At 34.6% G+C, this 25,980-nt stretch overlaps 4 protein-coding genes and 1 long non-coding RNA gene across 6 annotated transcripts; 2 read left to right on the top strand and 3 right to left on the bottom strand.

Moving 5' to 3' along the window:
* The first annotated feature begins 278 nt into the window (after positions 1-278).
* Positions 279-12,744, top strand: LOC149733745 (chondroitin polymerizing factor 2, non-catalytic subunit-like). Its single transcript, XM_089881127.1, has 18 exons — positions 279-685; positions 874-942; positions 1,007-1,223; positions 1,557-1,734; positions 1,916-2,072; positions 2,560-2,727; positions 3,643-3,828; positions 4,418-4,568; positions 5,372-5,472; positions 6,347-6,511; positions 8,352-8,465; positions 9,141-9,266; positions 9,465-9,539; positions 9,983-10,103; positions 10,312-10,370; positions 10,895-11,047; positions 11,205-11,314; positions 11,807-12,744. Exons 1-18 carry the CDS (start codon positions 509-511, stop codon positions 11,934-11,936), a joined length of 2,457 nt encoding a protein of 818 aa, XP_089737253.1. The 5' UTR covers positions 279-508; the 3' UTR covers positions 11,937-12,744.
* On the bottom strand, positions 12,681-16,458 carry LOC149733744 (uncharacterized). Its single transcript, XM_089881145.1, has 6 exons — positions 16,145-16,458; positions 14,749-14,930; positions 14,508-14,626; positions 14,067-14,168; positions 13,643-13,758; positions 12,681-13,057 (listed from the first exon to the last, which is right to left on the bottom strand). The coding sequence occupies exons 1-6, from the start codon at positions 16,190-16,192 to the stop codon at positions 12,887-12,889; spliced, it is 738 nt and encodes a 245-aa protein (XP_089737271.1). The 5' UTR covers positions 16,193-16,458; the 3' UTR covers positions 12,681-12,886.
* Positions 12,681-25,502, bottom strand: LOC149733741 (uncharacterized). Of its 2 annotated transcripts, XR_016385318.1 has the most exons (7): positions 25,299-25,502; positions 24,746-24,927; positions 24,507-24,625; positions 24,038-24,139; positions 23,520-23,635; positions 22,833-23,064; positions 12,681-12,826 (listed from the first exon to the last, which is right to left on the bottom strand). XR_016385318.1 is itself a non-coding variant. In XM_089881147.1 (6 exons), exons 1-6 carry the CDS (start codon positions 25,299-25,301, stop codon positions 22,894-22,896), a joined length of 693 nt encoding a protein of 230 aa, XP_089737273.1. In that variant the 5' UTR covers positions 25,302-25,501; the 3' UTR covers positions 22,647-22,893. The 2 variants fall into 2 exon arrangements, 1 of the variants encoding a protein (XP_089737273.1); XM_089881147.1 differs by lacking the exon at positions 12,681-12,826 and having other exon boundaries at positions 22,647-23,064; positions 25,299-25,501.
* LOC149733743 (uncharacterized) lies at positions 17,931-21,153 on the bottom strand. The gene is made up of 6 exons (XM_089881146.1): positions 20,856-21,153; positions 20,039-20,220; positions 19,800-19,918; positions 19,333-19,434; positions 18,814-18,929; positions 17,931-18,349 (listed from the first exon to the last, which is right to left on the bottom strand). Exons 1-6 carry the CDS (start codon positions 20,901-20,903, stop codon positions 18,179-18,181), a joined length of 738 nt encoding a protein of 245 aa, XP_089737272.1. The 5' UTR covers positions 20,904-21,153; the 3' UTR covers positions 17,931-18,178.
* LOC149733742 (uncharacterized) lies at positions 21,517-22,710 on the top strand. Its single transcript, XR_016385321.1, has 2 exons — positions 21,517-21,727; positions 21,964-22,710. It is a non-coding gene; the product is annotated as an uncharacterized LOC149733742 (long non-coding RNA).
* Positions 25,503-25,980: the final 478 nt, after the last annotated feature.

The raw sequence follows: 25,980 nt of genomic DNA, 5'->3' as shown, positions 1-25,980 counted from the left end.
CGACAGAACTAACCCGATTAGCCGCTACGTCTTCGATAATGCCACGAGTCCGGGCAGTATACTAGTGATTAAAGTAAGAGAAGTCTTAAAAAAAGAGTTTCGTCAAATTGCCGGTGTGTGCTATGCGGTAACTTCTTCACACGGCACATTACCAGGATTCTTTTTTCTTTCGGCCTTCCACTCCGAGAGTATCTCGAAATCAGTGTTGACTATAATCTCAGAATCCACTTGCTTTGAAACTTGCCCGGCCACTTCGTTTGGTAAAAGATCTACGGTTGTGTGTTGTACAGTATTGTAAGGTCCTATATGCAGATTAACTAAGTTATTCATTAGTGAATAGAAAAAAGAACCTCTTCTGTGATCCCACGTATGCGTCATATTTCAGCTCATAATCGAGGAAACGTATGCTTTGCATTTAGTTTATATAAGCTTTAGAACTGTGTGCAACATTTGTGGCCGTTGAAGGTATATTTCCGTTGGAAATATTGTGATTGCATTGGCGAAGAAAATGGTCATGAGACGTCTTAAATTCATCAGCAATGTACGACCATTCCTTCCAGTTATTATCGGATTATCACTCGGGTTTAGCATAAGCATCGTTCGAATGCCAATATTAAACGAAGACTGCGTATTTGTCTCTGAAGAGCATATTGATAGGAAACTTAATTCCATTCCTGGAGCAAAGGTTTGTTAACTAGGCATACCAATGACATTGTGAAAAATCTGATTTAATACAAAAGATTCTGATTTAATAGGGGAGTAGTTTTGTGAAGCTTTAAATCATATAAAACACACTTTAAAAGAGTATGAAAATACATACATTGCAAAGATTAATCTGTATTTTACTAATTTATTATTTTTCTTTATATCAAGTTTCACCCGGAAAATGGATTACCGAATTCCGATTTTAAAACTATGAGCAAGGAAGAAGCTGAAGCATATGTAAGTTAGCCTCTAACTTTTATTTCTACTGTAGATTAGTGGCTTAATTTGTTCCATTTTTTAGAGGAAAGATCGGGAATACGCCCCAGCAGTTTACGATTCCTTAGAAGATTTTGAGCCACGTATAATCACTGATCCAGAACTGAAACCAAAAGTTGATGTCAATTTGGAAGCAAATAAGAAAAAGATTGTCCGAACACGTTACATCAGTACCGAACTTGGAATAAGAGAAAAACTTGTGTCAGCTGTCATTACTTCATCGGACACTTATCTTAGTATGGGTAAGTACTAAGTACAGTTATTTCTATTAAATATTTCGGGGCAAAGTGCACTGTGGCAAACTGGTTAGCCCGCCTGCCTCTAACCCAGAGGTAATTGGTTCAAAGCTCGTCGGTGCTACCATTGTTGGCGTATGTGCCCTTAAGCAAAATCCCCCAAAAATAATCACCCACAAAGTAACGTATACTTGGTAACTCGTAAGCTGGCACGAGGTGTATGCCACAGATCACCAGTGTTTTAACGACTGTCGTTTTCCGGCCATGCAAGGATAAAGTAAATTACATTCATTCATACTGTGGTTCTTAGTTATGTGACAATTTTCCCTTCTTTTTCAGCTGTAGCAATGAATAAGACCTTCAGCCACCACATGCAGAAAGTGATTTTCTTTAACGGAGAGAGCGTAGCAAATGACAAAGCACCAACAGCTCCAGGAATGACACTCGTCACTCACCCCGATGACAACCCAGTTCGGATCTTGTCTCTTACATTGAAATACTTACATTTAAAGTTCAAGTAAATAATGATTTTCAATCCGATGCCAATAACAATTTTATATTACTTTAATAACCATTTAAAGTCACTTAAACATTTTTTCAGTTATCATGTATTAAAACGTGCTTTTACTTTTTTATCTTTTAAAAATAGGGTTTTGCTCCCACTTTAATTTTCAAATGTTAACCCATTTTTGGTACAGATCAGAGTTTGATTGGTTCTTTATTACCACGGACAGCACGTACGCACAAGCAGACCGTGTTAACCACATTGTTGACCATATCAGCATAAACCGACGACTCTACCTTGGAAAACCAATGTCCTACAATGACAAACTTGGCGTGGTCAACTACTGTAGTGTACGTAGTGACGTTAATTGTTATTGGTTAAATAGGCGGCATGTTTAGTTTTGGGGTGTATGAGAAGCTGTGTGTTTTAATAGCATTGTAGTGTCTAGTGTGCTGAAGTTTTTCTGGCATTCTAATGGTTGTTTATCTTTGTAACTTGTCTAAGCTTTTAAATACGGTGGCACTTTAAGGGGTAAATAAACAGGAAGTGTTTGTTTGGATCACTGTTGCAAAAGGATATAGTCTAAGAATCTATTATTTCGACAACTATGATAAGAAACAGACAAACGTACTCCAAAAACATAATACTATTAGTGAAAAAGTCTTGTCATACTTTGGTGACAAATACTGATTGTATTCAGAATAAAAATAAGGTAAACAGTAAATATGATCATAATTTTGAAGACAAATACTGTTATATTTCTAAGACTATTACTGACCATAAAATCACCTTCTGTTCTATAAAGTGACAAATTTTAATCCCAATTTGCTCTTACAGATAAAAAGTGGATTTATCATTTCTCGTCTTCTCCTCCTTGACCTCGCGATGCAGCTTGATGCTTGTTCTGAGGATGGATCTCAAGCATCTTTATCTCCCGACAAATGGCTCGGACGATGTATCAAACGAGCCACAAGTGGCGCTGTGGAGTGTGTAGACGAAGAAGAGGTAAAAAAAATATTAGTTTTAATTTTTTTTTAACATTGTAGTTTGGTTTATTTATGTATGTACTTGTTAGTTTTTACACCATAATATTATTGGCAATTTTTGTAAAATTGATAAATTTTAACATAATATAATTCAGTTTAAAATGTTTGTTGTTAGCACATGTTATTATTTTATATAAACACATTTTCTTTATGTTGTTAACATTATTCAGTATACTTGTATTCATATTTCAAATATAAAACTATTAAAACAGCATTATATACAAAATTAATATAATAAAAACATATACTTGGCATAGATTGGTATGCAAACACATTATACATGACTTTAACTTTATAAGTCAATGAGTTCTCATTATATCATGTGTTTGTATAATTCACATTTATGAATCAAATAACCTAAAACCTTCACTGTTCAGTTCACTCCACCCTGTAGTAAAACAGAGATCTTCAGTTTTGTTTCATTGTTGTAACTGATCAAATATTTGCTGGACAAATATAACCCACTTACCACCGTTTACCTGTTTGATGCGAAATAATGTTTTCCGAATCTGTGGTTTATTATCTTGTTATCTAAATCATGAAAAATTCTTACTTTGAAACCAATTTTTTTGTATGGAATTTGTTTGTAATGTGGCAAAAGCATTAGACACTTTATAGAAATTAGGTAAATTTTTATGGTAAAAAACATTGAAAATCATTATTTCGAAACAATTTAGGATAATATTCAGTAAGGAATTCGTCAGTAATATGGAAGTAAGCACTGACAGTAGACACTTTATAGACATTCAGTGCTTTTTTCTGGTATAAATAAACAATTGACACTAATAGGTAAAGATGGAATTAAAGTTTTGTTTTCTTTTGTACACAACTTCCTTAACGATTCCTAATGTAGCTTTTTTAATTTTTACAACAGGCTATCTTCTACCATACATTTAACATGGAGAACAGCAACCTTAACTTTGAGGTGGAAACCACACCCGAGTTTGAAGAAGCTGTTACCGTGTCAGGGGTGAATTCGCCTCAAATGATGTTCCAACTGCACAAGAAATATTCACAGCTTGAGATTGACAAAGCTTATAAAGAAATTGGGGAAATACAGGTTAAGATAATGTACTTATGTCTAATGGGAAATTAAAGACTGCCATTAACCCAGAGGTAATTGGTTCAAAGCTGGTCGCTCCTACCATTGTTGGCGTATGTGTCCTTAAGCAAAAACCCCCCCAAAAAAATCACCCACAAAGTAACATATACTTGGTAACTCGTAAGCTGGCGCAGGGTGTATGACACAGAACACAAGTGGAAATTGAAGACTTAAACATTGTGTTTTGCATAACATTGGCATTGTAATGATTATAGTGAGCAAATTGGTCAAAAACTCGTTAGGGTATAAGGATTTTGATTATTGGGTCTATATCAAAGAGCCTGTCCATACATTAATGAATATTCCATAGTGTGAAAACTTACACCATATTACTTGCTGTAATATTTAACTGCGATACGCGTCACAAATTCTCCTTTTTCTCGCTTGTAATAATGGTAATCCATAGGCGACCACAGAAATTTTTATATTATAAACAGTATAACATGTTTTATTATAAAATATCATTATAAATACACATTATCACAAAAAAGCATGTTTAAAAATTAAAATACAATACATCTGCCCTAACAAAAATTTTAAATTTTAGGATGAAATTAAATCTTTGGTGCCCAAACTGCCAGAAGGTGAGCGGGAATTATCTTGGCCAATCGGAATTAATCCTTCATTTAAACCGACCAATCGGTGGGATATTATTGTTTGGGATTATTTCACGGAGGATTACACTTTAACTTGCCCTGGTAAGAAGTCATCACCAATGTTATTTTATGCGACATTTTTATTTTGTATTCTTTGTGAGTGAGGTCCTTGTTAAGGACCTGAGATTTAGGCCAGATTTGGCTCATTACCCCAACACCTGGGAAGCCGATTTAAGTCCTTTATTCCACCAGTACCGCTCCGTCTCACGGCAGATGTTGGATTAAGTCTGCAACTCATGCCATCGACTCTTGACATTAACTTTGCAAAACAGCATCGCAGTCTACACATAATTTTAGCACCATTTTTTATCCTCGTGTGCTTACCCACTTTCAGCTTTTTGTGTATGATTTTTTGCTTTAATATTGCTTATAATTTGGACAACCCATTAATGACCGCTGGGTTAATTGTCTTGCCCAAAAACACATACGGGGATACGGCAATCAGTCTTAAGTACCGCCGTCGAGCATCAAACCGGGGACACTTTGGTTCCAATGCCGGCGTCTAAACCACTAAGCCACGGCGCCGGACTTTTATATTACATGGTGCCACACTATACGGTGCTAAAACTCATTAGTAACCACTGGGTTGCAACAATGTCTGCTAAGTGTTTTGCTTAACAAAATATGCTTATCAAGTTATCAGTACTCTAACTTTTGGTAAGGATATCCATTCGTGCAAGCATTTAACTAACCACTGAAGCAGGGCGCTACTTAATGTTGTTAATTTTTTAGCACCGCGTGTTTTAGAATTTTTTTTTTTCTATGAACAAAGTTAGTTATTTACTATAGGCCTAACTGTTTAATAATCTTATTTTAAAATAATATGAGACTTTTTCCATCAACAGGGGAAGTACCAAAGTGCGATTTAACTGGTGTAGACAAACTAGACATTCAGAATATTCTACAGATTGCATTGGATCGACTGAATGAGAAATATAACCCACAGGTTTGTATCTACCTTTATATTTACTTATAAACTCTATATAACTTATAAACTATAACTTATAAACTCTATATATAAAAAATATAACCCACAAGTTTGTATCTACCTTTATATTTACTTATATGAAAACTGCTTGAAAATGCCCTAGTAATTATACAAAAATATCTTACAAAATATCTTACAAAAATATCTTACAAAGTTTAGATACATTACAAAAATATCTCATATACAAAAAAATACAAAAATATCATATACAAAAATATCACATACAAAAATATCATATACAAAAATATCTCACAAAGTTTAGATACATTTGCACAGCCTTTTTAGTAAGGTTACCTGCTCTTAAAACCAGAGGAAGAAATTTTATGATTCACAAACAACTCACAAATATATCTTTGGGTTTCCTAGCACTATCATTACAATTAAAACTTTTGTGTAATTTTCCGTACCATGACAGTCATTTTAACAAATAAATGTCATTAACATTTCTTAATTTCATCAAATGGTAAAAAATATTATATGACTCTCACAGAAATACAGTTAAAATATATAGCATTTGGCTCTCTTAACCTAAAACGGTCCTGTTTAAACCCTGTAAAATACTAAGAATATTATAACTCGACTGCAAGCATGTGTGTATGAATACTCCATGTGTGCCTGGTGTATAAAAAGACACCCATGGTATTATAACTTAACAGCTAGCTTCAGCCATGGCCACATAGTACTTATTTTTGTAGCAATAATATAACGATAACAACACGCAATAACAGCACGGTGACATATATAACCTATAACCATTTAAAATACTAAGAAGTTATCTTACATTAAGTGATCATTTTTTCTTCTCTTCTTTTATCTGTGTCCTCTCCTCCAGGGTTTGATCCTTGAGAAGAGGAAGTTAATCAACGGGTACCGAAGATTTGATCCTCAGAGAGGAATGGAGTACATTCTTGATCTTCTTCTAACCGTCATCATCGAAAACGAAAATCAAGAAATTGAGCTGAGTCATCGTGTTAATATGCTCCGTCCGCTGAGTCAGGTTAGAATTATTACATCATAATTGACAGATTTTGGGATTTCAGATTAAACTTGCGATCTGAGATTTGAATATGGTCTATATAGCATGGGCGCCGTTTTATATGGTGCAGACGAGGCCGGTCTACTCTGGATATTATGCAAACGGTGCAGCACCTGCTGCGTATAACTGCATTTTATTAATAAAACCCGTTTAAAATTAAAGAACTAGTCGTTTTAAGCCCGCAAATAGCTAAAGAACTATATATTCAAACGTACTGAGTTATTACGCCATCGATTGGCGTAACAACGATCATTTCCCGTAATGTTTTTCTCAACCACGCGTCCACGCATAACGCTTTGTTACGACATAGTAGCGAATCACACGTTGATTATTTGCGTCATATTATTATTTGATGCGTCGATTATTGACGTCATAATACGGTTTGACGCGTTCATTTTTAACAATTCAAGAGAAAGCAAACTGAATAGGCCACGTTTACGGTGGAGACTGTTTATTAAAACTTTAACGAAAAGTGAACATACGTTAGTTTTATACTTAAAACAGCTTGCTATGAGTATATGGCTAGCGCCTTTGCAAATACGGTTATACAACGACTGTATTAAAATAAAACAAATAACACATACATTGGTCTGTATTAAACACATTATAAAGCTTTAACTTAACGGTTTAATCTTTTGGCGTGGCGGATGTCCTTGGATTCAATTAAGTACTTTAACAGCCATCTGCAGACATAGGTGCTTGCTACATATTTTGGAACAAACTTTAGCTGCTCGTAAAATTAATCCGTCATCGAAAGTAACGATTGACAGGCAAAGCCTAAGTTGCGAATCGCTTAAAAACGATCTACAAACAGTTTTAATGCTTTAAAAAACCCTCAAACAGTAGATCTGTACAAAATTAAGACCTATGTAATAATCAACAGCATTGATGTTTCTTGAGGCGTCATTAATGTTCGTGTGCGTACCGTAGGAACAACGTCCTTCAAGAACAGTGAACGAGTTTGACTGTGTGATTTTTCCAGTTTCATACCCGCATGAACGATAGGCAGCAGCTTTGGCAAACTTTAATAGTCGCCGTTATTGTTACTGCTGTCATGGAAAGTATAGCTTAATCGTGTTTTGGCACGAGTGAAAAAAACTCGCGTATACCGTATTTCCCTAATTTCTGCAAAACGAATGACGTCATCATAAACGTGGCCTCTTCTGCAATTTAAAAAAATCGGCGCCTATGCTATATAGTATAGCATATTCATATATAGTAGGGTGGGGGAAGATGGGACACCTTTGACACATAATAACCAAATATCCTGATCGTGTTTTAAACAATTGACAACGATCTATGGGAGCCGTGAGGATAAAGTTTTATAAAAAATCATTGAATGTTTGTTTACCAACAAATTGGACGAGAAAATAGATTGAAAAGGTGTCCCATCTTCCCCCACTCTACTATATAGAAAGTTTAGTAGAAGGCCAATATGACTATGGTTTAACGTTTAGGGAGTCAGGACTGTACAGTTTAATTCAAGGACAAATAGATTTTAATGTGGGTCTTGTGTTATTAATTCACCTAGTATTTCTGTCTGTTTTATCTTAATTAAGTACAAACAGTAATATTTTCAATAGTTTTAAATTATACCTAAAAATATATGATATATATTATACATCAATGCATGCAGTTCTGTTTGTTGGGATAAATGGCCAACTCTGGCATAAATCCCAGGTCCATTCATTGTAGCGTAGGACCTCACCAATATAGATTAAAGCATGCATCAGATAACTTAAGTTCATGCTTTTTTAAATATAAAGAATATTACTAACCAAGTAACAATATATTGTTTTAGGTTGAAATTATTCCAATGCCTTATGTGACTGAATCAGCCAAAGTTCATATAATTCTTCCTCTCACCAAACAAGAACGAGTTTATTTTGAAGCTTTCATGGATAAATATGCCAAGGTAGATTTGCAAAGAATATTTATCTATATCATTGCCCTTTGATGATATAATTAGTAATTATCTTGGATAGGCTATGGTTCCAAGGCGTGCATACAAGAGGGGTCACAGCAGGGGTTAGAACACCCCCCTTTGAATACAATTTTTTTTAACTTAAAACAAAAAAGTAATTTTTTTTTTGTAAAATAAGCACCTCTTAAAAATAAGTAAAAAAGTCATATTATTGTAGTTTCAAACCAAACTTACGCAATCCTTTTATGTGCGTTATTATTTATGGCAGTCAGGGTATGTTTTCATTGAGCACGTTACGTTTTATATGCCGCCATTTTCTAAGCAAAAACTTGCAGAACCCCTTTTTTAAATCCCAGGATACTCCCCTCCTTTTGTTTATTAAACTAAGATTAGGCTACATTTTAACCAAGTAAACCATTTTTCTTATCAGAAAAGTTTAAAATACATATAATTTTTTTGTCTCCAAACCTTAACGAATGGACAAGCTGTTCTACCAATCTCCAATAACAAAAAAAGTCCTATTAATTTTTTTATGAAAAATGTCTAAATAGGCTATGAATTTTGTCTCTAACGCCTAACTCTAACGAGTAATCAAAGTGTTCTAGAAATCTCCCAGATGTTTAATCTCAGCCAAAATGTTTCAAAATCAAAAAAATGTATTTTTAGGTTTGTTTAAACAATGATGAAAATGTTGCTTTAAACATCGTGTTCGTGTACGACCCTGAAACTGCCCAACGTATTCATCAAGATGATATATTTGCTGAGCAGAAACAACTTTTGCAAAGTTACGAGGTAAAAACGGTTTAAAAACTGGTAACAATGTAATTCACCCCAATAATGTTAAAGTTAAGAATGCCTTTGGGTCAAAATTAGCTTTGGTGTATTTAGTTTTATTCAAAGTGTTTTTTTTTGCGTCGCATTTTTGGTATTTTTACTTTACTGGTATTTTTTACTCTGAAACTAAAGTAAAACCAGTTACATATGTTTTAGGCGCGTTATAAGAAAGATGGGAAAGAAGGAAAATTGATTCCTTGGGTTAGCATTAAAACTGAAGTTCCTTCACAGGTGAGAGGTGTATGTATGTATCAGTATGTATGTACTAGCTAATTACAGTTAACAATATTTCACATATAATATGGTAAAGGTGGCTGTACAGTGTACACAGTATCCGGTATTCGTCCGTTTTGTCTGTTTTGTCCGGATTTCGCTGCCACATGCGGAACTCGGTAATGTGTTTGCATATGACATCGCATGCGAATTCACACGCCGGATACTGTGTACAGCCACCTTTATGTGGGATTGTTGTGGGGTACTGGGGTGAAATGTTAGCAGATAATAAGATAATATCCCATATTTCCCTATTGTGAAGTGGAGAGGATAAGATTATACAATTCTGAAATATCCTTTGTCTACTACCAAATGGGATGATAAAAGGAAATAAAACAAGAACCATTTTAGTACAATCGAATCTAAAAATCTAAAATTTACACTTCTTTATTTTAACACAGTTAAAAACAATGGATATTGTTGCAAAGAAATATCCAACAGAAAGTTTGTTCCTTTTAACAAGTGTGGCAGCTAACATGAATACAAATTTTCTTAACCGATGTAGAATGAATGCCATTCCAGGTATGAATAACGATTACTAGACAGTAGACACACATGTATTTTGCAATAAAATCATCTCAAGTTTTACAATGTCGCAAAAAAAGTTTATTTTTTTGTAAAAAATTGTAGGCTAATAAACGATGGGGAAAACACAAAAAAATAGCAAAAATATTAATTGTAATATTTTAAATGTAATGACTAATATTTTGTTTCTTGTACATTTTTTTAGGTTGGCAAGTATTTTTCCCGATCCCCTTCTCACAGTACCACCCACAAATCATTTTCCAGGTTGGTCAAATATTTTATTTATAAATGAAATTTTATTTCATGAAATAAACACATTATACTAGCCCAACTAGAGGACTCTGATATTGTAGTAATGGGCCAAATCTGGCCTAAATTCCAGGACCTCACCGATACAAAAATTGGACTGAAATGCCTTAACTATTAAAAATTTAAAAAAAAAAAATTTGTTGGCCTTTTTTTTACTTTACACCTATATACCCCTCTAAAAACAGCATATTTTACAAAGAATTTAGTTGAACTTAGCTTTTTTTCAAGAAAACATACCAAGGCGTTAACATATATATATTCCCTTTTTTACAACATTTTTAATGTTTAATTTAAAAAAAAAAATTGGGGTCAGTAAGCCCTTTTTTTACTTTACATCCATTTATACCTTTAAAAACAGCATGTTTTACAAGGCAATTAGTCGTACTTGGTTCTTTTTTTCGAGTAAACATTCGAAGGCATTAACATATATATTCCCTCTTTTTACAACATTTTTAAAGTTCCATTTTTTTTCAAAACAGAATGGTCAAGTACCTGAACAGATTGACATTAAGCCTTCCAACGGACATTTTGATTTGTATTCATTTGATGAAGTTTGTTTCTACAACTCTGACTACATGGCTTCGAGAACAAAAATGGCCGCCACTGTCAGTGCCGAAGACAGCAAAGAGTCTGTAAGTCCTTTAATTCCTAATTTTTTATGTGGTACTGGCACAAAAATAAATGTGCAAAATTTTATATTTTGCCAAAGCTTTAGTGTGTGAAAGCAAATACAATTTCAATGCAAAATATTTTATGGGTCGCTTAGTAATCAAAGTTTTTAACCGACAGTTAAGTGACCTGGTTGACACGTTAGAGGTGTACGACGTCATGATTAAGTATTCACAACTCCATGTGTTTCGTGCGGTAGAACCACAACTCACACGAAGATATGTGCACAGGTATTCTATTTTTACTTTATTATGAATGTAACTTACTTTATTCTTGCGTGGCCGGAAAATTACAGTCGTTTTAACCTATGGCGTAGGTGTTTTATTTCATACACCCTGTGCCAGCTTACAAGTGACCATGTATGTTACTTTGTGAGTGATTATTTGTTTTGAGGTTTTTTATGTATGGCTGTTAATTTGGACAACCCATGAGTGACCAATGGGTTGGAGCAATTTTCGTTAAAACACCCACAATAGTAGCAACGGTGAGCCTTAAATCCATTACCTCTGGGTTACAGGCAGGCGCGCAAACCACTTTGCCACAATGCCAGATAATGTCCATTATTTATCCTTAAAAACTGAAGTTGACAAAAGCAGTGTCCTATTTCCTACCCTACACCTATTGTTCATTCTACGCTTACTTTTTAAAATAAGTTGTATGCTAGAGCCATATCATTAAGGTTGTCGAATAAAAATCCTTTATAAAAAATCACTCTTACCTAGGAATTGCAACAAGAGAAATGGCCAGGAAATCTATGACCGCTGTGAGCGTAGTAATGCTGAAGGCCTCGCATCTAGAACACAATTAGCCATGGAGCTCTTTCCAGAAAACAAAGAACCCAGCAAAACTTGAACAAACTGGTTCAATCAAGTTTTAAATCAAATTTTGCCACGAACTTACTATCCGAAGTTATTTTTAGAAAATATACTTGTTTGTGCTATTTTTATACCATACTCTTTTAAGTTATTTTACAAAAAATCGATATCCTTATAAGCTGCAATTCAGAATATCAGTTGTTTCTTTTTACTTGCGTCGTTTTTAGCTCTTCTCCTTCAAGTAGCCTTATTATACACACAATATTTTATGTGTATGTTTACCGCCAGTCATTGGAAAAATTTTCAATTAAAAAATTTGGTGCTGTTTTCATAACAAATTAAATAATTTAAAAAAAAATTGGTGCCTTTTTTTAACAAATTGAAAAATAATTGATCAGCACTAAGCTCATATAAAACCAACTTTTTCATCCTTTTATTTTTTGTCACTTTTCACTGTTCACCATTCTCACTATTAATACAGCTGTAGCTCACTGTTCACCATTCTCACTATTAATACAGCTGTAGCAATCATCTCTTCTGTATGTCCGTTCTAGTTGGTGTATTTTTATTCACGAATCTCACATTGCAATCTTAAATGAACGTATATCATAAACTAAATACCCAATCTCTTTTAACACATATTTACATCTGTGTTTTTCATTGTGTTTCAAGCTGACTATTGTAACTTCCGTCTGATACTATTTTATTTTACCCATTCACTAAAAAGTGATTTTTCGCTGTTTAACTTTTCAACTTCCATTGAGCCGACAATGCAGTAAAATATATTTTGTGAGTGTACTATATTATCGCAGTAACGAGATGCAATTAAACTTCACACTATTTTACGATTTCAGCTACATGTACACCAATTAGTAGATATGTAATGTTTAAACCGATTAGTCAATATAGGTAGTGTTAGAGTATATGGTTTTTTCTAAAATATAGAAGAGTGCAACTTTAGCTTTCGAAACTGACTCAATGCCTTACTTATGCTTTTTTCACTGAGATTTCAACGTTGCAAAATCCCGTGATTGTCTCCACGCCCTCTTTTCCTGCTCTTTCATTGGCTGCTTTGGCAATCTCATGACCAGTGGCATCATCCATATTGTTAACTTCTGTGCGGACTGTATACTGGAACTTGGGCGCCATCATGAATCTCTGTAATAGGAACATTGTTACAATAACTGTAATAACTGTATGGCTGATGAGAATTAATGTACCATCCACTTTAAATGCAAAATCAGTTGGGTGTTTAGAATATTTACCTTCCCTACTGTACAGGTTCTGTTCTTAAGATAATTAGAGCTTTAATATGCTTAATTAAATGGTATTTATTTAATTTTGACATTGTATCGTCTGTAAGGTGTAACGGTCACGCCTTTTATCCAAAACATTATTTCTTTCTTTTTTATCAATAAGCGTGTTTTAACAACTGTTGTTTTACCGTTACTACCCATATTTTTGCTTTGTCAAATCTCTTGTTCTTCATCATGACCAAAGAGACAAAATAAATTTCATACATCCCTACTTTATTGGCGGGAACCATACCTTCGCTGTACAAATACAGCTCCTAACGATTGTATTATGTTTGGTGCAGAATCATATGATGTAAGGTAATCAAAAGCAGTATAAATAATAGTTATTATAACTGAAAACAATAATGCTTTTGATTGATGGTAGTGTGTCTAAATATTAATGCCTTCCCTGCATGTATAAAAGTTTGGTGTCAAAGTTTTCAGGTACCTTATAAAAGTGGCTGTCACCAATGTTTGAAGTTTCAATCTTTCCATGCAAAAAGTCAGCACCTGTCCATTCCTTCCAGTTCGATTCTAAATCATCTTCGCTTATTCCCTGACCAACTAAATTCAACCACAAGGTGATTAGTTAACAGTAATGGTGGTAACTCTTTATTAGCAGTATTGCAGCAGACTTTAAATGCAATGCTGTATTTAGCAGGTATGGGGTCAAATTTGGCGCAAATTACAGGTGGGCATCACCTTTAATAGAATAGTTGCATTTTATTTTTTTGTCCAAGGCTTGCATGAAACTATAAATCATAAACTGATCAGTTTAAAGAATCCCCCTGATTGGCTGGACAGAGTTTTAGTATATCGGTTATTAAATACCTATAGGCTACATTTTTTGTTGATATGCCCCTTTACTCTACCTTTAACTGCTGTTATAAAGAACCTTGAGGAATCAGAAGGCGGCATTTTATCATCAGCCACCAATGCACTTCCTTTGTAACTTCCGATTTCTTTGTAACCAGCTGGAAAATAAATGCAAGTTGATAGACTACTATTGTGAAGTATGCTGCTATCATTGTGGGTGAGTGCATCCTTGGGAAAAAAGTTTTACTCTCATATCACTTTACTTAAGACAGTCGACACTAAAGGGTTGTCTAATTTTAAGCCAATACTGAAAAATATAATTGAAAATCCCCAACAACATTTAGTTCCATATGCAGTAAATCTTAAACAGGTATGAGGACATGAGGTATATAAAATTAGGTACCATTGTAAAAACAACTATTGTTGTCCCGTTCAAAAATAAAAAAAATATTTAAACTATAATTTATTCCTTTATTGATAGGCTATTTTGTACAGACCTGGGCATGCAACAAGCTTATGTTGTTGAACTTCTACCATGTAATTTTTCCACCATTCGTCAGGATTTAAGAATGTTACTTTGGGAGAACGAGCGATTGCAAAGTTTATCCATGGGAACCTGTATAGTGTATATGTACAGTTGTTTATTTAGCATTGAAAATTAATGTAACTGCAAAAATTCTAAAAAACAACTTATCTCATAGAAGAACCAACTTGTATTGTGTAATAAATATATCTTACTTTGCATTAGGATCCTTATTACTATGTAGATGTGTGGACACGAATTCATCTGATTTTTTAACATGGTCACCTCCTTTGCACCAAACGTCTTTAAACAATGAATCATCTATTGGTGGTTTTTCAAAGTAATTGAACAAATACACTCGATCTGGCAAAGGTGCAACTGTGGAACTGGCTCTTGCCTGAAAAGATAAATTATCTCTATTAATATTTACAATCATGTGCAAAGAAGAATTACCAGTATTGGAGTGTCCTTTTTATTACACCTTGTGACTGTTTATCTGTTACCAAGCATGCACATGCAGTAAAATGATAAATAAATTTTGGAGGATGTTAATTTGAAATCAATCAATGACCATTAAATGGATGCAATTGTCCATAAGTTTCCTAACCAAGGACACATACTCTAGTAGCAAAAGCTCCACATCAATTAGGAATTGATCAAACTATGACAGTATGACAACTCTGTTGACTTTGCTCAGATTAAGATATTTAAAAGGTATTTTTTACATGGAGCTATACAGAGAAGACGGAAAAATTTTTCTGCTAGGAGGCGATGACAAATTCGTTTCTCTATTTTATGGGGAGCAGTTAGTTTCACGGTTTATACACATAAGATATAAACCCCTAACACTAACCCCTAACCCCTAACTCCTAACCCCAAACTCGTCAAACAAAAAAAACTTGAAAAAAATATAAAAAAAAGTATTCCACTGTGCGGGACTCGAACCCGGTAAAAATGAAACAAAGAGAGTTTACGACCGCACGCAAACCGCTACACCACAGACTCGACGACAGTAAACACAACGAAAGAGCGTATATAACCGACCTAATGTGGGAAATATGTTCTTACTAGTGTTTTATGTATTTAGAAAGCTATTTTTATTATTTAATTAATTTGTTTTACACTTATTAACACTTTGTAGTGCTGTTTTGTTCGTTTTTCCGTATTTTTTAATTTAAATAATTACCGCCTCTAGCGGAAAAAATTTTCTGTCTTCTTTGTATAGTCCCATGTGTATTTTTTAGCTTTATAAGTTTGTACGTATGGTTTACCAAATATGTTTGGTCAGCAATAGTGTATTTCAGCAAAGTTTAAATGGTTTTTGACGTTACCAACTTGGTAATGAATGTTTTTTTTACAGTTTTAAATTATTATGCTCTGTTGGCGCAATGGTATTCACTTCATTTGCTATTGCGGGCAATCAATGACGTCATAAATAGTACGACGGACAATTTCAAAGCCACAAGTTTTCAGACAAAGGTCTTGTAACAGAACAGAATATTTTAGAGTTATACCTAACATTTGCAAAATATACGTTACTATTTCTTTGATATTACGTATTTGACCAAATAAAACTAGAAGCTTGTTATAAGCCTACAATATTGAACTTACCATGGTTTGCAGAATTCTTCCGGTGTTTTTAGAAACTGCTTGAATCATTTATGCAATTTCAGGAGTGACAAGGATTTCCGATTCGTTACTTAACGTCGATTGAAAGCAGCACTAAACCACAACAAACTGAACCAAAATGCCGAGTTTACTTTTACCGCGTCACTTTTATATGAGAGAAAAAGGCTTGTAGCGTGTACCCTCTTTATTGCCCAAGGTGCTTCGTGCTTGGACGCGAGGCATTAATTTGTGGAATAATCGCTGTTATGCTCCGTGCACATTTTAACATCTTTTTGTTTCAAAGCTATAACAGTTAACAACAGTCTGCGGGAGTCGTGAGTATACGATTTTATGATTCTTTGAATGTTCTTTGTTTAAAGGACAAGAAAATAAAAATGTGTCCCATCTCCCCCCCCTCCCACTATATGATCTTTGCTATTATCAAGCAAACTACAAAAAAAAACAAACAGGCAAATACTGATACAACAGGGTAATCAATATTGTTACTTATTCATTTGGTTCGTATAAAATCAGGTACACCCAGTATAGTAGGGTGAGGGGAGATGGGACACCTTTTCATTCTATTTTCTCGTCCCATTTGGTAGTAAACAAAGAACATTTAAAGAATTATTAAACCGTATGCTCATGAATCCGAAAAACCGTTGTTAATTGTTTAAAACACGATCAGGATATTTGGATATTATGTGCTAAAGGCGTCCCATCTGTATTCCCCCACTCTACTATATAGTAACAAATGCGTCCGGCCAGTACAATCTAATCAAGAGAATACCAGTCTTTCAGTCTGGTTAACCAACCAGCCAACACGTGGTGTTACGTGGCTAACACCACGTGATCGCGTGCCAAGAATGCGGTAAGAGACGCCATACTTAATCAGGCGCGGGCAATCATCCACGGTCTCTACAATAATTGCTAGGATTGTTACACCATTATGAAAGGGCGCAAAAGTGTCAGGATACGCGGGATATTCTTATGAAGCAATGTAACTTATATTCTCGCGTGACGGAGCAGGCCACTCGTTAGAACGCATCTCTTAATTTATTAAAAATGTGCCCAAACCACTTAGTAATTAATTGCTCTTATATACAGCACAGAAGAAAATTTCGTGAATGACCAATGGATTTTAAAGCTAAACGAAACAGAGTTCGAAAGAATGTGAACTATAATAAAACATCGTGATCAGATGTAGTGAAATTTCCACGATAGCAAAAGGTTCAAATCGTATTAATAAGGTCAAGATATATAGTAGGGTGGGGAAGATGGAACACCAGAAGCACATAATATCCCAATATCCTGATCGCATTTTAAACAAATAACAACGGTCTATGGGAGTCGTGAGGATACGGTTTAATAATCCTTTGAATATTCCTGGTATACTACTAAATCGAACGAGAAAATAGAATGAAAAGATGTCTCATTTCTCCCCACCTTACCTTAGTACGTATCATGCGAGTCATACGCATCAATCGAATCTGGTATAGTCAGCTATTATATGGGTTACTTTAAACACCATAATTATGGGCGCATACCGTCGTTAAAACAATGTATGAATTGTTGCAACTAGTGAGATAATTCCTGATTTAAAATAAAGGAATATCATAAACTTAACACCCAATCTTTTTTCACACATATTTACATCCGTGTTTTTCATTGTGTTTCAAGCTGACTATTGTAACTTCCGTCTGATACTATTTTATTTTACTCATTTACTAATAAGTGATCTTTCGCTGTTTAACTTCTCAACTTCTATTGAGCCGACAATGCAGTAAAATATATTTTGTGAATGTACTATATTATCGCAGTAACGAGATGCAATTAAACTTCACATTATTTTACGACTTCAGCTACATCAGTTAGTAGATACAAGTAATGTTTAGACCAATTAGTCGATATAGGTAGTGTTAGTTTTGTGCCGCATATGAGGTAGTGATAATTCTGTGGCAAGTATGAATATAAGTTTTTTTTTCTAGAATATAGAAGAGTGCAACTTTAGCTTTTGAAACTGACTTTATGTCTTACTCATTCTTTTTTCACTGAAATTTCAACGTTGCAAAATCCCGTGATTGTCTCCACGCCTTCTTTTCCTGCTCTTTCATTGGCTGCTTTGGCAATCTCATGACCGGTGGCATCATCCATATTGTTAACTTCTGTGCGGACTGTATACTGGAACTTGGGCGCCATCATGAATCTCTGTATTTAAAACATTTATTACAATACTATAGATCCACCCATCGTCATATGTTTAGACAGAAGTCACAGAACCGACTGTTGTTTCTTAAACTTTACCAAATAACGGTAAGGCTGATAAGAAATATTGTACCAGCCACTTTAAATGCAAAACCAGTTGGGTGTTTAGAATATTGACCTGCCGTCCTGCCCTATTGTGTTGGCGGGAACGATACCTTTGCTGCACAAATACAGCTCTTAAATATTGTACATTATGCCTGGTGTATAATAATATAAATGTAAGAAGATATAAGATTAAGAAGTCCTAACCATTGTATTATGTTTGGTGTAGAATCATATGATGTAGGAAGTTTATTTGGAGAGAGGGCAGCTTAACCATGGATTTTTTACACTGCATTAATTAAAAGTCATTATTGTGACTAATCATTAATGCCTTCCCTGCTGTATAAAAGTATGTTTTCAGGTACCTTATAAAAGTGGCTGTCACCAATGTTTGAAGTTTCAATCTTTCCATGCAAAAAGTCAGCACCTGTCCATTCCTTCCAGTTCGATTCCAAATCATTTTCGCTTATTCCCCGACCAACTAAATTCAACCATAGGGTGCTAAGTAAATAATGGACATTTAATGCAATGCTAGCTTTAGAAGGTATGGGGCCAAATTTTGCATAAATTCCAGGTACCTTGGTGCGCATTTCCAAAGTACGTGTCCCATACAGAACATACTTTATCTCTTGTTCAAGGCTTACATAAAACAAACTATAGACAAATCAATCCAAAGAAGCCTCTGCATTGGCTGGATAGAGTTTTAGATGGGTATGGGTTATTTAATATTTATACATCTCTTGACATGAATGATTAGAGTATTAGACAGAAACTTGTGCACAGCTTTTTTCAACTTTGGTGGTACGTTTAGATCACATTCGAGCATCTTTATTTTCTATTCATATACAAATTTATTTTTTGTTGATATGCCCCTATAACTCTACCTTTAACTGCTGTTATAAAGAACCTTGATGAATCAGAAGGTGGCATTTTATCATCAGCCACCAATGCATTTCCCTTGTAACTACCGATTTCTTTGTAACCAGCTGGAAAATAAATGCAAGTTGATGGACTACTATTGTGAAGTATGCTGCTATCATTGTGGGTGAGCGCATCCTTGGGAAAAAAGTTTTACTCTCATATCACTTTACTTAAGACAGCAACACTAAAGGGTTGTCTAAGTTTTAATCAATACTGAAAAAAAAATAATTCAAAACACAATCACCATAAAGGCAAGAGGCGTATAAAATTAGCACCCTTGTAAAAAAACTCTTGTTGTCCCACTACAAAATAAAGTTTATTCAAATTGTACTTTTATAACTTTATTTATAGGCTATTTTTGTGATAGGTAAGCCCTAGACTGGACATTCATACATGGTGGTTCCACATTAAACAAATTGTCGCTACAGACCTGGGCATGCAACAAGCTTATGTTGTTGAACTTCTACCATGTAATTTTTCCACCAATCGTCGGGATTTAAGAATGTTACTTTGGGAGAACGAGCGATTGCAAAGTTTATCCATGGGAACCTGTATAGTGTATATGTACAGTGGTTTATTTAGCATTGAAAATTAATGTAACTGCAAAATTCTAAAAAACAACTTATCTCATAGAAGAGCCAACTTGTTGTGTTAAAAAATATATCTTACTTTGCATTAGGGTCCTTATTACTATGCAGATGTGTGGACACGAATTCATCTGATTTTTTAAGATAGACAGCTCCTTTGCTCCAAACGTCTTTAAACAATGAATCATCTATTGGTGGTTTTTCAAAGTAATTGAACAAATACACTCGATCTGGCAAAGGTGCAACTGTGGAACTGGCTCTTGCCTGAAAAGATAAATTATCTCTATTAATATTTATACTCATGTGCAAAGAAGAATTACCAGTATTTGAGTGTCCTTATAAATTTTGAAGGATGATATTTTGAAACCAATCAATGACCATTAAATGGATGCAATTGTCCATAAGTTTCCTAACCAAGGACACATACTCTAGTAGCAAAAGCTCCACATCAGTAAGGAATTGATCAAACTATGACAGTATGACAACTCTGTTGACTTTGCTCAGATTAAGATATTTAAAAGGTATTTTTTAGCTTTATAAGTTTGTACGTATGGTTTACCAAATATGTTTGGTCAGCAATAGTGTATTTCAGCAAAGTTTAAATGGTTTTTGACGTTACCAACTTGGTAATAAATGTTTTTTTTACAGTTTCAAATTATTATGCTCTGTTGGCGCAATGGTAATCACTTCATTTGCCATTGCGGGCAATCAATGACGTCATAAATAGTACGACGGACAATTTTAAAACCGCAAGATTTCAGACAAAGGTCTTGTAACAAAACAGAATATTTTAGAGTTATACCTAACATTTGCAACATATACGTTACTATTTCTCTACTATTACGTATTTAAGCAAATAAAATTCGTAGTATGCTAAAATCCAACAATATTGAACTCACCATGGTTTGCAGAATTCTTCCTGTGTTTTTAGAAACTGCTTGAATCATTTATGCAATTTCAGGAGTGACAAGGATTTCCGATTCGTTACTTAACGTCGATTGAAAGCAGCACTAAACCACAACAAACTGAACCAAAATGCCGAGTTTACTTTTACCGCGTCACTTTTATATGAGAGAAAAAGGCTTGTAGCGTGTACCCTCTTTATTGCCCAAGGTGCTTCGTGCTTGGTCGCGAGGCATTAATTTGTGGAATAATCGCTGTTATGCTCCGTGCACATTTTAACATCTTTTTGTTTCAAAGCTATAACAGTTAACAACAGTCTGCGGGAGTCGTGAGTATAAGATTTCAGATTCTTTGAATGTTCTTTGTTTACTATACTAAAAAGGACAGGAAAATAAAAATGTGTCCCATCTCCCCCCTCCCATTATATGATCTTTGCTATTATCAAGCAAACTACAAAAAAAAAACAGGCAAATACTGATACAACAGGGTAATCAATATTGTTACTTATTTATTTGGTTCGTATAAAATCAGGTACACCCAGTATAGTAGGGTGAGGGGAGATGGGACACCTTTTCATTCTATTTTCTCGTCCCATTTGGTAGTAAACAAAGAACATTTAAAGAATTATTAAACCGTATGCTCATGGATCCGAAAAACCGTTGTTAATTGTTTAAAACACGATCAGGATATTTGGATATTATGTGCTAAAGGCGTCCCATCTGTATTCCCCCACTCTACTATATAGTAACAAATGCGTCCGGCCAGTACAATCTAATCAAGAGAATGCCAGTCTTTCAGTCTGGTTAACCAACCAGCCAACACGTGGTGTTACGTGGCTAACACCACGTGATCGCGTGCCAAGAATGCGGTAAGAGACGCCATACTTAATCAGGCGCGGGCAATCACCCACGGGCTCTACAATAATTACTAGGATTGTTACACCATTATGAGAGGGCGCAAAAGTTTCAGGATACGCGGGATATTCTTATGAAGCAATGTAACTTATATTCTCGCGTGACGGAGCAGGCCACTCGTTAGAACGTATCTCTTAATTTATTAAAAATGTGCCCAAACCACTTAGTAATTAATTGCTCTTATATACAGCACAGAAGAAAATTTCGTGAATGACCAATGGATTTTAAAGCTAAACGAAACAGAGTTCGAAAGAATGTGAACTATAATAAGACATCGTGATCGGATGTAGTGAAATTTCCACGATAGCAAAAGGTTCAAATCGTATTAATAAGGTCAAGATATATAGTAGGGTGGGGAAGATGGAACACCAGAAGCACATAATATCCCAATATCCTGATCGCATTTTAAACAAATAACAACGGTCTATGGGAGTCGTGAGGATACGGTTTAATAATCCTTTGAATATTCCTGGTATACTACTAAATCGAACGAGAAAATAGAATGAAAAGATGTCTCATTTCTCCCCACCTTACCTTAGTACGTATCATGCGAGTCATACGCATCAATCTAATCTGGTATAGTCAGCTATTATATGGGTTACTTTAAACACCATAATTATGGGCGCATACCGTCGTTAAAACAATGTATGAATTGTTGCAACTAGTGAGATAATTCCTGATTTAAAATAAAGGAATATCATAAACTTAACACCCAATCTTTTTTCACACATATTTACATCTGTGTTTTTCATTGTGTTTCAAGCTGACTATTGTTAACTTCCGTCTGATACTATTTTATTTTACCCATTCACTAAAAAGTGATCTTTCGCTGTTTAACTTTTCAACTTCCATTGAGCCGACAATGCAGTAAAATATATTTTGTGAGTGTACTATATTATCGCAGTAACGAGATGCAATTAAACTTCACACTATTTTACGACTTCAGCTACATCAGTTAGTAGATACAAGTAATGTTTAGACCAATTAGTCGATATAGGTAGTGTTAGTTTTGTGCCACATATGAGGTAGTGATAATTCTGTGGCAAGTATGAATATAAGTTTTTTTTCTAGAATATAGAAGAGTGCAACTTTAGCTTTCAAAACTGACTTAATGTCTTACTCATGCTTTTTTCACTGAAATTTCAACGTTGCAAAATCCTGTGATTGTCTCCACGCCCTCTTTTCCTGCTCTTTCATTGGCTGCTTTGGCAATCTCATGACCAGTGGCATCATCCATATTGTTAACTTCTGTGCGGACTGTATACTGGAACTTGGGCGCCATCATGAATCTCTGTATTTAGAACATTTATTACAATATTATAGATCCACCCAACGTCATTTGTTTAGACAGAACCAACTGTTGTTTCTTAAACTTTACCAAATAACGGTAGGGCTGATAAGAAATATTGTACCAGCCACTTTAAATGCAAAACCAGTTGGGTGTTTAGAATATTGACCTGCCGTCCTGCCCTATTGTGTTGGCGAGAACGATACCTTTGCTGCACAAATACAGCTCTTAAATATTGTACATTATGCCTGGTGTATAATAATATAAATGTAAGAAGATATAAGATTAAGAAGTCCTAACCATTGTATTATGTTTGGTGTAGAATCATATGATGTAGGAAGTTTATTTGGCGAGAGGGCAGCTTAACCATGGATTTTTTACACTGCATTAATTAAAAGTCATTATTGTGACTAATCATTAATGCCTTCTCTGCTGTATAAAAGTATGTTTTCAGGTACCTTATAAAAGTGGCTGTCACCAATGTTTGAAGTTTCAATCTTTCCATGCAAAAAGTCAGCACCTGTCCATTCCTTCCAGTTCGATTCCAAATCATTTTCGCTTATTCCCTGACCAACTAAATTCAACCATAGGGTGATAAGTAAAAATGGACATTTAATGCAATGCTAGCTTTAGAAGGTATGGGGCCAAATTTTGCATAAATTCCAGGTACCTTGGTGCGCATTTCCAAAGTACGTGTCCCATACAGAACATACTTTATCTCTTGTTCAAGGCTTACATAAAACAAACTATAGACAAATCAATCCAAAGAAGCCTCTGCATTGGCTGGATAGAGTTTTAGATGGGTATGGGTTATTTAATATTTATACATCTCTTGACATGAATGATTAGAGTATTAGACAGAAACTTGTGCACAGCTTTTTTCAATTTTGGTGGTTCGTTTAGATCACATTCGAGCATCTTTATTCTCTATTCATATACAAATTTATTTTTTGTTGATATGCCACTATAACTCTACCTTTAACTGCCGTTATAAAGAACCTTGAAGAATCAGAAGGTGGCATTTTATCATCAGCCACCAATGCATTTCCTTTGTAACTACCGATTTCTTTGTAACCAGCTGGAAAATAAATGCAAGTTGATGGACTACTATTGTGAAGTATGCTGCTATCATTGTGGGTGAGCGCATCCTTTTAAAAAAAAAGTTTTACTCTCATATCACTTTACTTAAGACAGCAACACTAAAGGGTTGTCTAAGTTTTAATCAATACTGAAAAAAAAATAATTCAAAACACAATCTCCATAAAGGCAAGAGGCGTATAAAATTAGCACCCTTGTAAAAAAACTCTTGTTGTCCCACTACAAAATAAAGTTTATTCAAATTGTACTTTTATAACTTTATTTATAGGCTATTTTTGTGATAGGTAAGCTCTAGACTGGACATTCATACATGGTGGTTCCACATTAAACAAATTGTCGCTACAGACCTGGGCATGCAACAAGCTTATGTTGTTGAACTTCTACCATGTAATTTTTCCACCAATCGTCGGGATTTAAGAATGTTACTTTGGGAGAACGAGCGATTGCAAAGTTTATCCATGGAAACCTGTATAGTGTATATGTACAGTTGTTTATTTAGCATTGAAAATTAATGTAACTGCAAAATTCTAAAAAACAACTTATCTCATAGAAGAGCCAACTTGTTGTGTTAAAAAATATATCTTACTTTGCATTAGGGTCCTTATTACTATGCAGATGTGTGGACACAAATTCATCTGATTTTTTAAGATAGACAGCTCCTTTGCTCCAAACGTCTTTAAACAATGAATCATCTATTGGTGGTTTTTCAAAGTAATTGAACAAATACACTCGATCTGGCAAAGGTGCAACTGTGGAACTGGCTCTTGCCTGGAAAGATAAATTATCTCCATTAATATTTACACTAATGGTCAACTAAAACTAAGAGTTATAACATTTGCTTTAATAAATAGTTTTTTTTTTCAGCAATGGTGAACAAATCTTGAATGGTTTTTGACGTTACCTTGGTAATAAATATGGTTTTACTTTATTATGCTGTGTAGACAGTGATTAGATTCACTTGCGTTGTGACATTCGCATGGCGCTTAGATTCACTTGTGACATTCGCATGGCGCTTCAATGTAGTGGCGTAAACAGTACGATGGTCAAAATTGCTAGTACTCTTAGTAACTCCACTATTACGTAATTATTACCCAACTGAAAATACGTAGCATGCTTTAGGCCTACAATATTAAACTTACCATGGTTTGCAGAATTCTTCCTGTATTTTAAAAAACTGCTTGAATCAAAATGCAATTTTAGGAGTGACAAGGATTTCCGATTCGTTACTTAACGTCGATTGAAAGCAGCACTAAACCACAACAAACTGAACCAAAATGCCGAGTTTGATTTTGCCGCGTCACTTTTATACGAGAGAAAAGGTTTGTAGCGTGTACTGTCCTATTGCCCAAGGTGCTTCGTGCTTGGACGCGAGGCATTAAATTGTGCGACAATCGCTATTTTGCTCCGTGTACATTTAAACCATTTTTTGGTTACAAAGCTATATGAAACATTCACTATATAGTACTGTGAGGTAAAATAGATGATAGAACAACTTCAGCACATAATATCTAAATATCCTGGTCGTGTTATAAAAAGAGTAACAAAGGAAACATTCGCTATATAGTACTGTGGGGATAGATGGAACGGGACACCGTTAGTACATACTATGCAAATATTGTGATCACGTATTTTTAACAAATAACAACGGTTCATGGGAGTCGTAAAGATACGATTTTACAGTAATTTTAATTTTCTTTGTTTACTATCAAAAATTACGAGGAAATAGAACAAAAAAGTGTCCCATCTTTACCAACTCTACTATATAATGAAATGGTGTCCCATCTACCCCCAATCTATAATTTTTTGTTGCTGGAACGGTTA

This window comes from Ciona robusta, chromosome 7, assembly GCF_009617815.1.
Source record: "Ciona robusta chromosome 7, ASM961781v2".
Taxonomy (NCBI): Eukaryota; Metazoa; Chordata; class Ascidiacea; order Phlebobranchia; family Cionidae; genus Ciona; species Ciona robusta.
The sequence above is the reverse complement of the archived record's forward strand: the minus strand, read 5'-3'. Positions and strand labels throughout refer to the sequence as shown.